At 33.0% G+C, this 18,272-nt stretch overlaps 1 protein-coding gene across 1 annotated transcript; it reads left to right on the top strand.

Moving 5' to 3' along the window:
* Positions 1–7,067: 7,067 nt before the first annotated feature.
* LOC126721100 (uncharacterized) lies at positions 7,068–18,206 on the top strand. The gene is made up of 7 exons (XM_050424113.1): positions 7,068–7,234; positions 11,316–11,440; positions 12,271–15,519; positions 15,756–15,998; positions 16,154–16,312; positions 16,633–16,791; positions 17,636–18,206. Exons 2-7 carry the CDS (start codon positions 11,357–11,359, stop codon positions 17,885–17,887), a joined length of 4,146 nt encoding a protein of 1,381 aa, XP_050280070.1. The 5' UTR covers positions 7,068–7,234; positions 11,316–11,356; the 3' UTR covers positions 17,888–18,206.
* The last annotated feature ends 66 nt before the right edge of the window (positions 18,207–18,272 follow it).

Consider the following 18,272-nt stretch of genomic DNA (forward strand, 5'->3'; position numbering starts at 1 on the left):
ATATTGTTAATCATTGGACTTTAAGTAAAATACTTATGATATGGTATTTTGCCAAGTATTGATAACTTTGGGTTTTTTTACAAAATAGTGCCAAGTAGCTAGCTTGGGCTTTTGATATTGCCAATGAGAATTGGGCTTTTGATATTGCCAATGAAAATTGGGCTTTTGAAATATTGCCAAGCATAAGTAGCCTTGGGCTTTAAAAAAGAATGTAATGTGTGAATTGGGCTCATAGGGTTGTTTTTGCGCTTAACTAAATAATAATAAAAAAATTGGATAAGATTTGGGCTTTTGTGATAGCTTACATCATGACCCAAATAAGATATGAAATATTTGTGGTTAACATAATAATAGGGAAAAAAATATTTTGTGAAAGCCCAATAACTTCTTAGTGGTGTTTGAAAATAAATAGGTGATACTTAAATAATATTAGGTGTAAAAAACAATTGTACCCTAACACTATCTATTAGAGAACGCAACTTTGGCGCATTTGTTTGATTGAGATCAAATCACGTGAATGAGTGATATTGTGCTTAATTGTCTCTCAAAATGGAAGTTCAATTGATGATACCATTCCTCTTAGATTGAGGGTTTTACATTTGGAATCTCCAATTTTTTTTATTTTAGGAAAAAAAGAAAAATAGAAAGCCACATTAAAAATGAATACTTCATTTTATTGATTAAATTTACATTTGATGGAAAAATAAAGAGAAATACATCTCCATAATCATGGATACAGTCTAAGAAAGTACATGACTTTAATTCCTAATTACATTCTTAAAATGAAAATTACATGATAAAGCCTAATCCACAAACCATTGATCTAAGATAAAAGGTTAAGTTATGGAGTGAGAAAGTGTTAGGCACCCACCTGGTTTGGCAAACCGGTCTTCTAGAATATGGTGGTCATTAATTTATGTTATGCAATCAAAGTATCCAAACATATCTTCAAAACAAGAAAACATCATGTTATTGTCATGAAAATTAATCAAAAGAATTTTTGAGGGTTTTAAGCATGTGAACATAAAAAATAGGTAAGTTTATCATGTTCTAAGACTCATCCCATATCATCAATTAGAAACATGTTTTCAATCTCAATCAAACAAGAATTAAGTCTAAACTAGCTCGGCTTGAGAGATTATACATGCATGTGTGGGCGTCTCGGCCTTGGAGTGGACTGGGCGGAGGGTGAAAAATAGAGTCGCCACCTAGATTAGGTCTAGGAACCATATTGGGCCTTTTAGGCTACTCATTTACATGCATAAATCTGCATGTCAAATTATGGGTTTGGAGTTTGGGTACAGCTTAGGAAGGTGTTAGATACCCAAGACTGTCCAGCTTGTGACCAGCCTCCATTATGTATTGCTATGCCATATTTAGATAAAGAAGTTATTAAGAGAACCTAAATCCTTAACCTAAACATGCTTCACACACTTAAGAAAATAACACACACAACATGTTAAAGATCACATCACAATATAAAAGGAAACAAATAAAACACAAATCAAACATATTATACTAAAAATGAAAAGATAGCAATTAAATGAAAGACACAAGGAAAAAATATCAAATAAACCAAACATGGCAAAAATGACCAAATAAAACATGGAAAGCAAATAAACACAATTAATTAACCTAAATAGAGTAAAAAAAAATCAAATAACATTTGTAAAACAACCAATTAAATAAAATAAGATTTTGCCCTAATCTGGGTTTGGGGTGCGTACACATACTCGAGTATGCATATGCATCCTTAGCACATAAACTATAAAGATCACATTTTTATCAAATCAATTGCATACTTGAGTTTATAACAAAAAGATTAACAAGATAAACACTAGAATAAATAAATAACTACAGCATGGTAATATTAATATCACAAAACAAATATAATAATCATCAAACAAAGCATACGTGAATACTTATATATGTTAGAACGTATTAACTTGAAATCTAGAGGTATGAACAAGAGAAAATACTAAACACAAAGCAAATTAAATCACAAGGTCAGATTCAAAAACATCAATAAGATATCATAATCATTAAACCTAAAAAGAAAAAAAAATCACAAATAAACTAAATCAAGATATTCGTGTGATTCTATGTAACAAAGTGGGAAACCATGGAAAAGAGACTCACCTTGCTTTAGAATCACGGATTTAGAGTTTGTTTAACTAACCCCTCAATGCCTACAACACAAAGATTAGATTGAGAGGACAAAAATAATCAAAGAACACAATAGTTTTTAGGAATCACAACTCAAGAACAAGATTAGTTTTGAAAAGGTTCTGAGAAATCAAATTAGAACATTAGTTTCGGCATAAGAACTAACTAAAGAGAGGTTTTGAATCTTAAAAAAAAAAAAAAAAAAAGTGCTAGGATGCTGTGTGGGTGTTTTGAAAAGATGAACTAGGGTTTTCGAGAAGATGGAGGCAAAAAAATAAACTCTCTCTAGCTAGGGTTTTAATTGGAGAACATAAAGTGAGTATTTATATGTTAAAACTAGGGTTTACGTGGCTTTTTTAAGGTCTTTGGACATTTCCAAGGATCTAGAGGCCGGCCCACATCAAATAATGATGTTTTAGACCCCTTAAAAATGAAGTTATATTGCTTAGAAAATGAGTGTGCATACGCATCTTTCGAGGGTGCGCACACACTTGATTCATGCATACGCATACCCTGAATTTGACTACTCTGATGGGCCAAATTCAAATGGTCATAACTCACTCAATATAAATCCAAATTAGAAAATATTTATGTTCAAATTTAATCCCAAGTTGTCTACTTTCCATTGAAACTAACCTCACTCAAAAATTATTTGCGGATCAAATGTTATGGTCAAAATAGCGTGCAAATGTCATTTTTCGGTATCATTTTCAAAACGATTTGAGCACTTTTGAGTTATGATTACTTCCAAACTATTGTGAACTCTTTAATTACCCTTGATTGACATATTACAAGCTCATCATTGGGGTCAAGGACCAAAATTTATTAATGGATACAAAATGAGGTGTCTACAACATGCGATGTAGGATTTAAGAGTAGTCTTAAATGCTTTTGAGGTTTTGGATTGTTGTGCAGCACAACACTTCTTTTCTTCATGCTTGGAATTTGAGTAGCACTTCAAGGTAAATTTGACTCTTTGGTTTGGAAAAAGGTGACTTAGGCAACACCTTCTAGAAAAGCAATAAAGCAAGCTTGAAAAGCAATAAAGAGCTAAAAATTAAATGGGTGTAGATTGTAACTAAAAAGCTACATCTACACCCTAAACCTCAAAACCAAGGTAGATGGACCAAGGAGGAGGATATGGAAACAAGAACACTACCTCTTGATGTATAGAAGATGGGAGAATCAAAGGTTTATTTGTGTATATTTGGGAAAGAATTTAGAACAAAAGAGAGAGAGAGAGAGAGAAAGGCACTAGAAAATTGCTTTAAGTGCCTGAAAATTATTATTATTATTTTAAATTCTAGGAGCTGGGGGGAGGGGGGTTTATATATATATTTTGGTGATTGTTCAGTTGCCAACATGCACTTAATGCACTCCTTCCATACCTAGCGTGCACTTAGTCCACACCGAGTAATTTTTAGTGATGTGCGTGCACTTAGTCCACTGCTCGAGAAGTGAGTTGACATGCATAGTACGATTTTCAAAATATCTCAACCGTTTTAACTCCACATTTGACCCATGAGTAGTCATTGGAAATGAAATTCAATATTCTTCACAATGGTGTTGGTTCCAACCCGTTTTGAGGGTCATATCAAAATTGGGTTTTTAGTCACCACTAGGAGTTAACTTCAAGTCAAACTTGGTCAAAGTTGACGAAAATCTCTGATAGCCTCGAGTTTGTTGTGAAAACATGAAAAATGTTGTTTTGGGGTAGTTTTGACCAATTTTGACCTTCGTTCAACCCTAGGTTGACTAGGGGCATTTTGGTCATTTTGACCTAAAATGGCACTTTGAGTGATCCAATTCTCAAATGGGTTGAACCATGATAATCTAGATTTTCCCATAGTCCCTCGGTAAAAAAATAAAAATAAAAATTAATAATTATATTTTTGTAATTTTTGGGGTGTGGCATGCGAATCAAGGGCGGACAAAATACAACATCTACATAATTTTATATGGACTCACCATTAACACAAAATTTTGTTATGTACAAATTATAACATATTACGTGGGTTCTAATTAGTTCAATCGATAATTTTTTTATTTTTAACTAGTGTATAACTCTGTGCATTTGCATGAGCACATTTAAAAACAATCATAATTACGCATTGTGGACGACTAAATTTCAAGTTTGAAATAAATCAAACAAGTAAAATAGTTTTACAAATGTAAATTTGTATTGATCAATGTGTGGTACAATTCTCTGTGATTACAAAAGAGTGATCATCTGATTCGATCTCCTTGAAAGAATTGTTTATTGCAATTGTGGTAATGTGATTTTGACTCGAACACCAAATATTCTTCAATTTGGCTGAAGGATGGATCAAAGACCTTTGAAACGCAATTACAACAAATCTCTAGCTATGAGCTTGTTAGAAATTCTTTGTTCTTCGTGTTCTTCGCATGTTCTTCATCTTCAAAGGTTTGTGGTGGAAAATTTTCGGGGCTTTAGAGGCTTGAATTCGTAGAGCTTTATTGATTTGTGGTTTTTTGAAGTTTTTGGAAGCTTTTGAGCTTGATTCTAATGAACTTTGAGATCTAGGAAGATGATTTGAATGATTCTGCTTCGAATGTTCTTTGTATTCGAGGTTGAAATTCTTGAAGTTCTTGGAGGCTCTAGGGCTTGATTTCAACGAAGTTTCTATGCTTCTGAATCTTCTTTGATGTTGCTTGAAGTGTGGATGTCTTCCAAGATGTGTAGAAATGCTTTGGGAATGCTTCTATTTATAGGAGTTTGGGGTGGGTGAATGACATGTGGCAGAGTCTGTTTGGTGGCACATATCACAGCCTGATTGGAGGAGTTTTAAGACTTTTTCTCCAAGACATATGGCATCATTTGATTGGCTAAAATGTCTTAATTTTCAAGGTGACATATGTCAGCCCTCAATTGGATTGCCTATGTTATCGCTTACACGTGCTGATGTGTGATTGGCATTTTGTATGCCTTTTTATGTTTTTATTTCAATGACACTTGGCAAATCTTTGTTGGTTTTTGAATGGTGATAGTAGAAACTAGTAGCAGTACGTGGCGCTTTGTAATTGACCATATGTTGTGGACTTGGTAATATGATATGTCAGCTTGTGATAGTTCAGGAATTTTCCCTTTCTACACACGTATATATGAGTTCAAATTATACCTGGTGTTAGAGTTACAATTTAGACATTTTTTAAACCATGAATTTCTAAAATATATAATGGTTTCTCATATTATATATAAAAAAAAAAAATATATATATATATATATATATATAAATATATTTATGATTTAGAATCTAATTGGATTTGAACTCTTCAGTTTTTGCACCCCAATAATTCGTATACTATATATATATGATTTAGAATCTAATTGGATTTTGAACTCTTCGATTTTTGCACATAATAATTCATATACCATATATATATGATTTAGATTCTAATTGGATTTCAACTCTTCAGTTTTTGCACCCTATAATTCACTTGCCACAAAAATTAAAAAATTAGATAGGACACGTGGCACAAAATTGAACTCCAATTGAAATCCAATTTAAAATCTAATTGAATTTATACTTTTTGATTTTTGCACCTAATAATTCACTTGATACAAAAATTTAAAATTAGACGGGATACATGACGCAAAATTGGACTCTAATTTAAAATCTAATTGGACTTTTTCTAAGTTTTGGCTTTAACCATATAGCATGTAGCCCATGCATATGTATAGATGTATTTAAAAATAAAAACATTTTTTTAATAATAAAAATATGCATAATTGATTGAATTATTAGAAAATATAAATGTGATTAGGTGCATATTAAAATTTCTGCTTAAATTTAATACTACTTATGATTATTTTTATTCTAATTTTTAATTGAATGGAAAGTGTTGTGATTTTTGTTGAGCAGATATATGATTAGTTTTTTTAGTTTTTAGTTTTTATATATTTATTAATATTGGACTCTTAGTATTTTGTACTCATTAACTCACTTGACACAAATATTAAAAAACTCTAGTGGACACATGACACAAAATTAGTCCACAATTGAAATCTAATTTGGTATTTAATTGAATTTTTTCTCAACTTTTTCTTTAATTATACTAGTACAATTATATGGTACGTGTACAATTTAAAATAATCACAATTATACAGTTCAAATTATATATAGTATTAACTTATACTTTTTTCAAACCATACTGTGGGTACTTAAGGCATGCTTAGGCATGCCTGCAACGTCCTAGGCATGCTTACAACGTCCTTGGCCGTCCTCGGCATGCTTTGCAACGTCCTCGGCGTTCCACATCGAAGAGAAATCCCCCCACTTTCTACCTTATAAGTTTTGAAGCAAAGGAATAGTGTACCACTACTTCTTTAAAGAAGTAGTGGTACACTACTCCTTCACTTCAAAACTTATAAGGTAGAAAGTGAGAGGATTTCTCTTCGATGTGGAACGCCTAGGACGTTGTAAGCATGCCGAGGTCAGCTAAGGACGGCCAATGATGTTGCAAGCATGCCTTCGGTACCCACACATACATTTCTAAAATATGTAATGATTTCTCATTATATATATATATATATATATATATAATTTAGAATTTAATTGGTTTTAGACTTTTCGATTTTTACATCCAATAATTCACTTACCACAAAAATTAAAAACTTAGATGGATACTTGAAGAAAAATTAAACTGAAATCTAATTTAGAATCTAATTGAATTCGGATTCTTCGATTTTTTAAGAAATAATTATTTTTTCCCAAAAAAAAAAAAAAAAAAGGTTTGGTCAGTTTCGTAGTTTATTACAAATCCAAAGGCAAAATATTGTGGGCATGCAAAAGCGGCACCGTTAGTCCGATTGGAGGTGTTAAAGGGGGGCCCATACCACTGGTAAGTGGAGTCCCCTCTCACAACTTATATTATATAGCTGGAAACTCTCTCACTCCCTTTCAATTTTCTTTTTCCACCTTCAATTTCCGTCGTCATCATCATCATCATCATCAACATCTGTATTGTGATTCCATTTTCTTGTTTTGTGAACAGGAAGAGAAACGTTTCGCGAAAGCAAAAGTAATTCCACCAACTTTCTCATCAGGCAAGCCTATCTATCTATCTATCTATGAACCTTTTCTCTTTTTTATTATATGACATGTTAATCCTATCCAGGCTTTGTAACCGTGTTTCATAGAACTGTTTTTGTTGTTTTCATGAATCACAACACATAAAAGATGATTGTAATATTTTTTTTCTGGGTTCTGTTTCTTGTGTTGTGTTGAAGTTTGTAGATAGCCTGTATATGATCTTTGTTTCATAAATATATATATATATATATATTTTTTTTTTTTTTTTGAATGGAAGATATAGAGATCTTTGTTTCATATTGATAATGATGAATATTCTTGGGTAATTCTTTGTTTGTGGTGAATGGATTGTTATAAGAAATCAGATGTAATTCACTTTTTGTAAATATGTTTTGTTGGAATGATCAGGATCGGTTCATCTTCCTAGCTGTATATATTTGATCAATTTTGTCTTCTCATTTTCCTTTCTAATCTTTTTATTTTTTTTCTCTTCTCTGTGAAGAAAAATTAGCATGCCAAAAAAAAAAAAAAACAAAATTCAAAAGGAGTAAGTATAGTTTTTGATCATCAGTAGAAGGCCAAGATCATTTCAGACAGTTGATCATCTAAGCTAAGGTGTCAAATCTTGTTCTTATTATTAACGGCAGATTTCCAGCTATTACTCATTTTAGTAAAAGAAGAAAAACAATTTTTTTTCTTATTTAGTTATCATTTTGTTTTTTTAAATGAGGATGGTTGGTGGAAGTCTCACTTGAAAGCCGTTTAGATCTGAAAAAGCGTAATAAATTTTGAATTTATTAAAATATTAAGTTTCTTCTACATGCACCTACTTGGGCTTCAGTTACTTTTTATAAAAAATATTTTTATAGCTCTATTAATTTTTTTTATGTATTTATAGTTATATTAGTATTTTTTTTTTTTTGAAAGGTATAGCTATATTAGTATTAATAGCACCCAAAGAAAAAAAAAATGAAGCTCTTTAGGTCCTAGATTTAAATAAAATATATTGAATAAAATAACTGAGGCTTATAGGGATGATAATAAATTTCAGAATTTAGCCACCCTAAGCCCCCACAAAAAAAAAAAAAAAAAAAAAAAGTTAGTAGAAGATGCTATATTATTGATTTATTGTTTGTACTTTTATGCGCTAAAGTAAAGTTGAATAGTTGACAATTTCTACATTAGCAGACCTACCCCTCCTTTTTCTTCATTTGACAAGCTTATTTGCTTTCTATAGTTTGTCTTTATATAAAATAATAATAGAGCAGTAGATGGCAATTGTGGGCTTTCATAAAAATAAGAAAGCTAACAGCTATGGGCGGTATAGATTTGATCTGTCCACCTATGATTTTCAAAAATTCAGAAAGATCTAAAGTGATGGGGTGCCTAATTTTTGTTAGTGGGTCCTACCCACCACGCCACCTTTTTTTTTTTTTTTTCTTTTTCTTTTTTTGGGTGTAATTGCAATTTGCAAAGCTTTTATTGTAACATTTCTAAGCAAGGTTTTATTCTAGTAAAATTCTATTGGATCATCTCTGAACCTCAGCATTTAGTGGGCCAAGATAAGACCTTGGAATTGATATAATTATTAAAAAAAAAAAAAGATAAAAACTAATAGCCTAATAGTATTACTGAAGTGAAGATTATAAAATAAATTTCACCAAAAAAAAAAAATATATATATATATATATATATATGTAATTTGTACTAGTGAAGCTTACAAAGTGAGATCTGAAGACCAAATTGTATTAGATTTGGATGCATAGTTAGGTAAAAACAAAAAAATTAGGGGCCCACAAAGGTATTGGTTCCACATGATAGCATCATATGATCGGGTGAATTTGGATCATGTGGTTTTGGTTCTGCAAGCATTTGATTAAAGTATCTATTTGCATGTGCCTAAAAAGTTATGTAATATACATTATTTATCTTTTGTTTTTTTCCTTCTAGCTGTGGGGATGTAATATAAATTATATTCTTTATTTTTATTTTTGGGATATATTAGCCTTGGTCTTTTTTTTTTTCTTTTTTTTGGAGGAACTATTAGCCTTGATCTCTTAGGTATACTTTATTGACCAACTTACATTTTATATTGGTTAATTAACACCTTTATAATTATTATTTTTTTTCTAAATACACATCAAATTTTACTCTGAACTTATATTTTAGTAGATAAGATATACCAACGCACACTTGTATTGATGTCTCTTGGAATGCCTACACCACCAACCAGTTATGGTTTATTGATTTGTTGGTTTTATGGGTCATGGTTATAATCTGCTTCCATTTTGTAAAAAAAAAAGAAGAAAATATTTAACGACAAATTTGCACAAATATTTAGCGCCGGACCATGGAGAATTTTACAACTTGGCCCAAAAAAATTTAGTAAATATTTTAGGCATATACAATAAGATTAATACTACAAACACAAACTATTTCATAACATTTTTACAAATTGTTGATGTGGGTTTAGCATTTTCCAAATAGTTATTGCTAGTAAAAATATGATGTTGGTGATGGGTCCATATTAGAACTAGTAAAAATTTGTCATATCAACAGTTTGTAAAAATGTTGTAAAATAATTTGTGTCTGTAACATTACTCATATAATAATTCTCAAAAAATAAATATGGGTGAGATCCCATTGATATTGAAAGTAGCAAAATTTTTTGATAAAGACATTATTTGACTAAAATTACAAATGAATGCTCTTCAGTCTTTGCATAGTGAATTGAAGCTAGATAATTTCAAACATATTTGAACCCAAATTTTTTTAAAAATTTCTCAACTCTATCACGAGATAGATCTGAGAATAAATATTATACCATGCACAAAGTAAATCATAATTATCATAACTGTTTGTCTCACTTTTAAATGAATTTATCACTTTTTATTCACCACTCACAAATAGACACAAAAGAATAATTAAGGCAAAAGTCGTGTATTACTAGAATTTATGCGAGAGCTAAACATACCAAATTACTCTAAAATAATGTATTTCTAAATAAAAGAAAGAATTATATAGTGGGAGTACGTGGTGGTGCCAGACAAAAGAGAAACAACCTGGTAAAGCAGTAAAACAAGTGGCGCCTAGGAATAGAATGAGAGAAAAACAATAGTGACTTATTATTATAGTACGACGCTGCTGCTGCTGCGGTGTTCCCATGATTAATTTAGATGGTACATGAATTGGGAGTTGGGAATCTCTTTTGACGTGGTTTGTCAGCACACTTTCTAGTTTTTTCACAAACACGATTCTGTCCTTTTCGTTATATAAATTTACAAAAATAAAAATAAAAATAAAAAATAGTTACAGTAACACAAAAAATTTCACAATTTTTATTACAATTTGTTACATGAAGAGTTATAAGTGATGAAGGTGTGGACCCATCATTTGATCTCACCATTCACAGTTCGTCATGTGATAAGTTGTGATAATAGTTGTAAAATTTTTTGTATTCCTTACCTAAGTTAGAAGTGATGGAGGTGATACAAAGCAACTTTTATGTTCTTCTATCTTCTAGTAAACTTAACAAAATTACAGAGGCACTCTTGACTGTCTTTTTATTTACTTACCCTCACCCCCACTCTATTATTTATTTATTTATTTATTTATTCTGTCTATGGTAGAAATAGAATCCTTTTTCACTTTTATAATACACCAATTATCATTTGCCAACCCAAATATTGCAAAATTTATTTTGTTTGTTGCATTTTGCTCATGTGTTTCAAGCTTTTATGGTGGCCAACATCAGTGTACTGGGACTAAGTTTTTTTTTTTTTTTTTTTGATAAAATGTACTGGGACTAAGTTGATCTCTGTAATGTTGACTAAACAATGCCAATGTAGTATGTACTATGGTTAGAGAAAATTGACCAATTTGATTGATGATTTGATATCTCATTTATACTCCCACCCAAATAAATTAGAGAATGAAAAGAATATAATCTTTAAAAAAAAAATTTTGTTTCTTTTCATTCCATTCCATTTTCTCTTAATCTTAACCGCTCTCCCAAACATGCTGTGACATTCCTAACGTGTTTCTTGCTTTTAATCTATACCTAACAGAATTATGAAATTATTATTAAAATCACAGAGAAGCAGGTACTGCAGTTTGGTTTTTATTTATTTTTTGATATGGAAGAAGAGACACAAGTGAGTCTAGAAGTTCCGGTCACGAAGGCTGTTGAGGAAGCTGTAATTAATGCTGATCCCATTAAGGTAACTAATATTTTCTGTGACTGTAAATGTTTCTTTTTGTGAGATCAGATCATATACTAAGACTAAATATTTTAGTTTAATCAAAACAAACCAACAAAGCCACAATTGATATAAACTATAGTGAAATTCCTGTAATATGTTATATATTCAAAATAATTTTGTTATTGGATGCCCTGCTACCTTTGAATGCAAGTAAATGAAGGAAATGCAAAAAAAATTCTGCTTACTTCTTATTAATGTATGATTAAAGAATATCTGCCACTCCATAGCCAAGGAAACTGTGAATTTCTGCGTATTGTGCACTGATATAAGCATGTACTTCACAAAATCTGTGTTTCTGAATTCTTGAATTATTAATTACCTGAATAGTCTGCAAATGATTCTGAACTAGTATTAACATGTCTTCTGTACTTCCTGTCATCCATTACCTTCTAATATAACTTTTCAACATCTATTGATCTTATAGATAATTCTTGTTTTCATTATTACAATTTTTTCAAAACTATACTTGATACTTTTGTCACTTTCATTATAATTATGAACTTCTCGATATGCTGGGCATTGAAAAGAATATTGTCACTATGCATATACCAAATCATGGGATAGGGATCTATGGGCCATATATTTGAATTAGTTTATTTCATTTTCTGGATCATTTGAAAAGCAATAAAATAGCTTCCTACCAGAGCTATTACAGTTAATGATTGCAGCCTCACCTGAAACTAATGTGATTGAATATAGGTCACTTGATAAAAAATCAATTATGACAGCAGGAAATGCATTATTTGTAATGTTTGGTAGTTGAGATTGACTCTGATGATCTTGTTTAGGTAACAAATGGAGACTTGCCTCAACTAGGAAAAGAAGGAAAGAAAGAAGAGGAAGAAACTGATGGAGAATTCATAAAAGTTGAGAAGGAATCTATAGATGTGAAAGATGTTTTACATACCAGCGTAACAGCATCTGTAGAGGACAACAAGCTAAAAGCCATTGAAAGAAGCTCAAGCAATTCGAGCAGAGAAATATTAGAATCCCAAGAGAAGATGAGAGAACTTGAGTTTGAATTGGAAAGCCTAGCTGGAGTATTAAAGCATTCTGAATCTGAGAACTCTCAGCTGAAGGATGAGATTTCAGTGACAAAAGAGAAGTTGGTGGAAAGTGGAAAGAAATGTGCAGAGCTTGAACTCAGTCACAAGAAATTGCAAGAGCAGATTATAGAGGCCGAGGAGAGACACAGTGCACAGCTTGATGCTTTGCATGAGTCATTGCAAGCTCAAGAAGCAAAAAGCAAAGACCTGATTGAGGTGAAGGAAGCATTTGATAGTCTCAGCCTTGAGCTTGAGAGCTCAAGAAAGAGGATGCAGGAGTTGGAGCATGAGCTGCAATCTTGTGCAGGAGATGCACAAAAGTTTGAGGAGCTGCATAAACAAAGTGGTTTACATGCTGAATCCGAGACGCTGAGAGCCTTGGAGTTTGAGAGATTGCTTGAAGTTGCAAAACTGAGTGCAAAAGAAATGGAGGATCAGATGGCTTCCCTACAAGAAGAACTCAAGGGACTGTATGAAAAGATTGCTGAAAATCAGAAGGTTAAAGAAGCACTTAACACTACTGCAGCAGAGCTTTCTGCTGTTCAAGAGGAATTGACGCTTTCAAAATCCCAAGTGCTGAACATGGAGCAGAAACTTTCTTTAAAAGAAGATCTTATAAGTGAACTGGCCCAGGAACTGGACTTGAGAAAGGCTTCAGAATCTAAGGTGAAGGAAGATATCTCCTCACTTGAAAATGTTTTAGCCTCAACTAAAGAAGATCTTCAAGCAAAGATTTTGGAATTGGAAGAAATCAAATTGAAACTACAGGAAGAAGCGAACGCAAGGGAATTGGTTAAAAATGCATTGAAAACCCAGGAAGCACAAGTCTCAGATGTACAGGAGGAATTGTCTAGTGTACTTAAAGAAAAAGATGTGCTTCAAGCTGCTGCGAAAGATCTCAGTATTTCTCTAAAACAGGCGGAAGAGATTCGGATCCAGCTTGAGGAAAAATTGAGGGTTTCAGATGAGAATTTCTGTAAGTCAGATTCTCTTCTGTCTCAAGCTTTGTCAAACAATTCAGAGCTTGAACAGAAGTTGAGGTCTCTGGAAGAGCTTCATAATGAAACTGGAGCTGCAGCAGCAACTGCAACTCAAAAGAATCTCGAGCTTGAGGACATAATCCAGGCTTCAATTGCATCAGCAGAAGAGGCAAAATCACAACTGAGAGAGCTTGAGACACGATTTATAGCAGCAGAACAGAAGAATGTGGAGCTTGAGCAACAGTTGAATTTTGCAGAACAAAAAAACAGTGACACTGAGAGAGAACTAAAAGAACTTTCTGAGAAAATCTCTGAACTTAATGCTACATTGGGAGTGATTGAGGAAGCAAAAGTTCATCTGAATGATCAAATGCAGGAATACAAGGAAAAGATAAACCAGTTGGAATCAGCCCTAAACCAGTCCTCATCACGAAATTCAGAGCTGGAGGAGGAGTTGAAGATTGCTATGGGGAAATGCACTGAGCATGAGGATCGGGCCAATATGAACCATCAGCGCAGCCGTGAACTAGAAGATTTGATCCAAATATCCCATTCAAAAGTGGATGATTCTAGTAAAAAGGTAAGTGAGTTAGAGTTGTTACTCGAAGCAGAGAAGTATAGAATTCAGGAACTTGAAGAACAGATAAGCACATTAGAAAAGAAAAGTGACGATGCAGAAGTAAATTCCAAGAAATACTCTGACAAGGTATCAGAACTTGAATCAGAAATTGAGGCATTCCAGGCTAGAGCATCAAGCCTTGAAATTGCACTGCAAACAGCCAACGAAAAGGAAATAGAGTTGACAGAGTCCTTGAATATTGCAACAGATGAGAAGAGAAGGCTAGAAGATGCATCAAACAGTTCTGGCGAGAAGCTTGCTCAAGCAGAAAATCTGTTAGAGGTCTTGAGGAACGAATTAAACCTGACACAAGAGAAGTTGTCAAGCATTGAAGATGATCTTAAGGCTGCTGGTATGAGAGAGAGTGAGGTAATGGGGAAGCTTCAATCTGCAGAGGAGCAACTAGAGCAACAAGGAAGAGTGATAGAGCAAACTACTTCAAGAAACTCAGAGCTTGAGTTGTTACATGAATCCCTAGCAAGGGATTCTGATAGTAAACTCCAGGAAGCTATAGCAAACTTCACCAACAGGGATTCTGAGGCAAAATCTTTGTTTGAGAAATTGAAGATTCTTGAAGACCAAATAAGGATTTATGAAGAGCAGGTAGCTGAAGCTGCAGTAAAGTCTGCATCTTTGAAGGAAGAATTAGATCAGGCTTTATTGAAGTTGGCTTCTGTAGAAAGCATAAATGAAGAACTCAGAGGGCAGATCTTGGAAGCAGAAAATAAAGCTTCTCAGTCTTTATCAGAAAATGAGCTATTAGTTGAGACCAATCTTCAGCTCAAAAGAAAGGTTGATGAACTCCAGGAGTCACTAAGCTCTGTTCGTTCCGAGAAGGAAGCCACTTCTCAGCAACTTGTTTCTCACAGTAACACTATTGCTGAGTTAACAGAGCAGCACTCAAGAGCCTTTGAACTACATTCTGCAGCTGAGGCTCGCATTGTGGAAGCAGAAAGAAAGTTAGAAGAATCCATTCACAGATTCAATCACAGAGATTCAGAAGCCAAAAATTTGAGTGAGAAGCTAAGTGCTCTAGAAAGCCAGATAAAAGTTTATGAAGAACTTTCTCAACAAGCATCTGAGTCTGCCGAAGCCCAAAAAATTGAGCTGGAAGAGACTCTCCTAAAGTTGAAGCATGTAGAAAGCATTGTTGAGGAGCTGCAAAATAAGTCAAGTGACTTCGAAAAAGAGAATGGAGGGCTGGCTGAGGCAAATATGAAGCTTACTCAGGAAGTGGCCATGTATGAATCTAAACTGAGTGATTTACAGGCAAAATTGTCTGCAGCCCTTGCTGAGAAGGACGAAACAGTTGAAGAGCTTAACTCTTCGAAGAAGGCCATAGAAGATTTGACACAGCAGCTTGCTTCTGAAGGACAGAAACTACAATCTCAGGTTTGGAGAAATGTATTATAGATTTCTTGGTATATGTTTGGCATCAAATTATAAGCTCAGCTTTTAAGTTTTAGCTTTTATGTATAGCTTTTTAAAACCTCTTTTTTTTTCTAACTTTTTCATAGTACAAGTATACTTTAGCACACTTTTAGCAAAAAACTAAATAGGCTGGTAAAAAATTATATGAATATTTCTTTGTCCCAGATTGTTTAATAAAGTATATTTGAATGCTACAGATATCTTCAGTTATGGAAGAGAACAACCTGCTCACTGAAACATATCAAAATGCCAAGAAGGAACTTGAGTCTGTGATTTTGCAGCTTGAACAACAGCTGAAGGAGCAGAATGCAAAAGAAGATGCTTTGAGAAGCGATATTGAAAATCTCAAGGCTGAGATTGCTGAGAAACCTGTGTTGCAAACTCGTCTCAAGGAACTTGAGGAACAATTGCTGAAAAATGAAAATCAACTGAAAGAAGAGGTATTCCACTAAAGTCTCAATAATTGCAAGAACTATGAATCTCCAAATAAGCCCTCATATTCTTTTTTGCTTCTCCTTTTTCATTTTGTGTGTGTGTGTGTGTGTGCGTGGTTAAAAATCCAATTGAACTTACGAGATCAATATGATGGCTGTAGGTTCAAAGCATTCAGCTGGCGGCTGCTGGAAAAGAGGCAGAATTGCTTTCAAAATTGGATGACCATGCACATAAAGTCCATGATAGAGATTTGTTACATGAAAAAGTGCTAGAACTACAGAAAGAGTTACAACTTGCTCAGAGCACCAGTGTGGAACAGGTTAGGCACTAGTAATAATTTTATGTCAAGTACATCGTTGCCAACATAATTTCAAAAACAATGCTTACTTTTATCATTGACATAAGACATAATGCAAGAATAGTCCATTCTAGGAGCAACTATGTATTTATCCTATTTGTAGATCTCTTTTAAAATATATATATATGTGTGTGTGTGTGTGTGTGTGTGTGTGTGTATTTTACCAGAATCCTGATTCTCTATTTTTAGATCTTTAATCACTCACATTATTTGGAACTGCAATCTAATATAAAAAATTCTTCTTCTTGTAACGTTATTTGTTTGATTTTCCAAACAACCAGAAAGAAAAGGATTCTCAAAAGGAGTCGGAAAGAGAAGCAGCCCTGAAGCATTCTCTTGAAGAGCTTGAAGCAAAGAACAAAGAAATCTTGCTTCTAGATAAGCAAGTCACAGAGCTTGAGCAGAAATTGCAGCTGGCTGATGCTAAACTGTCACAAAAGGTCAGTTTGTATTCCACAAAATCTCTCAGATGAAAATAGCATGTTTGTAGCATCATTTCTAAATGAATATTGACATATTTGATCTATATAATGAGAATTTTTATTTGGGGTTTAAAGTTTTCATAACATTTAATGAAGTTTTACTAAATTATTATATATGGAGTCAACAATTCTGAAGGAATTTAATATTTTTTGATCTAACTAAACATAGTAGTAAAGTCAGTAATTGGTTTATTTATTAACATAAGAAAACCTAACAAACCTAACCTAAATATTATTTTACCTAAGTCTTGTCCTTACAAAGCTGGAAAAAGGAAGTGATAACTAACATTGAATAAATTCTCTTCGTCTATTCAGAGATATACACTGAAAATGTGTTCTGTCATAGCAAAAATGTGTTAGCATTTCTATACCACATTGTATTAGCATTTCTTCAAAACAAAACTCTTATGGTTTGTGTCAAGATGAATTGATTCTTGTAATGTTGGGAAAAAAAAAATCGTAGTCAAGGTTGGAACCAGTTGCATTAGTTACTTACGAAACAAACTGTCACCATCAAGAAGAAGAAATCCTTTTGTTCCACTGATTTTTGGTTGCCTTTATTATTTGGTGGCCTTCCATTTTTATTTATTTCCCTGACAACGTTGTGCATGAAATTCCAGCTTTAACGTTCGACTTTAGAACTTATTGACTATTCAAGTTCAACTGTGATATCTGTTTCTTTATTGTGTCCATAGGAAACACATCCATTCTAGCTACTATCCAGTTCCACTCCTAGGAACAATAATTCCTGTGTATTCTAATAACTGAGCTAAGTCCCACTGATATTTAAATTGTGTTACAGGGAGATGGGGGAAGTCCAGCTGAATACAAGGAAGGATTGGAGGTCAAATCCAGGGACATTGGATCAGCCATTTCCACACCATCTAAAAGGAAGAGCAAGAAAAAATCAGAATCAACTTCTGCTCAAACCTTGTCTTCTTCGGAGACACACACTCAAACTTCTGAGGTTTCTCCTCTCATGAACTATAAGTTTATCTTGGGAGTAGCTCTTGTCTCTGTGATCATTGGCGTAATTCTTGGTAAACAATATTAGCTTCAGTATTTTGTGGATTTTGGTTTTGGTTTTGGTTTTGATCTTTTTTTAATTTTTACCTTTGATATAAATTATCCAGGGTAGATTTTGAAAGCGTTGTTTGTACGCTTTCATGATTAGGTCTTGGGGTTGTTCAGGGAATTCGTTTTTCATTTATATCCCTTGCCCATTTGCAAAGCAAAATTACAGTTCATGTTTTATTCAAGTTTGTATTTAATTTATTGATTGGGTTGCAAATACTTTGTGGTTATGTAAAGTGTATTTATTTGATGCCAATGGTTGAATCTCTTTCCACCATAAATAAGAGATGGTTTGTGAAGCCACAGGATCAATCCCCATTTGGATGGGTGAGCTTTATTTATCTATAAAAGTTGGTGTCAACTAG

This window comes from Quercus robur, chromosome 4 (genome assembly GCF_932294415.1).
Source record: "Quercus robur chromosome 4, dhQueRobu3.1, whole genome shotgun sequence".
NCBI classification, from domain to species: Eukaryota; Viridiplantae; Streptophyta; class Magnoliopsida; order Fagales; family Fagaceae; genus Quercus; species Quercus robur.

Bases quoted from the DNA above. Each gene is read 5' to 3' on its own strand.
- LOC126721100 (XM_050424113.1), top strand. From the start codon at position 11,357: ATGGAAGAAGAGACACAAGTGAGTCTAGAAGTTCCGGTCACGAAGGCT. The intron at 15,520-15,755 runs GTTTGGAGAAAT...TGAATGCTACAG, and splicing joins GACAGAAACTACAATCTCAG to ATATCTTCAGTTATGGAAGA. The intron at 16,792-17,635 runs GTCAGTTTGTAT...ATTGTGTTACAG, and splicing joins ATGCTAAACTGTCACAAAAG to GGAGATGGGGGAAGTCCAGC.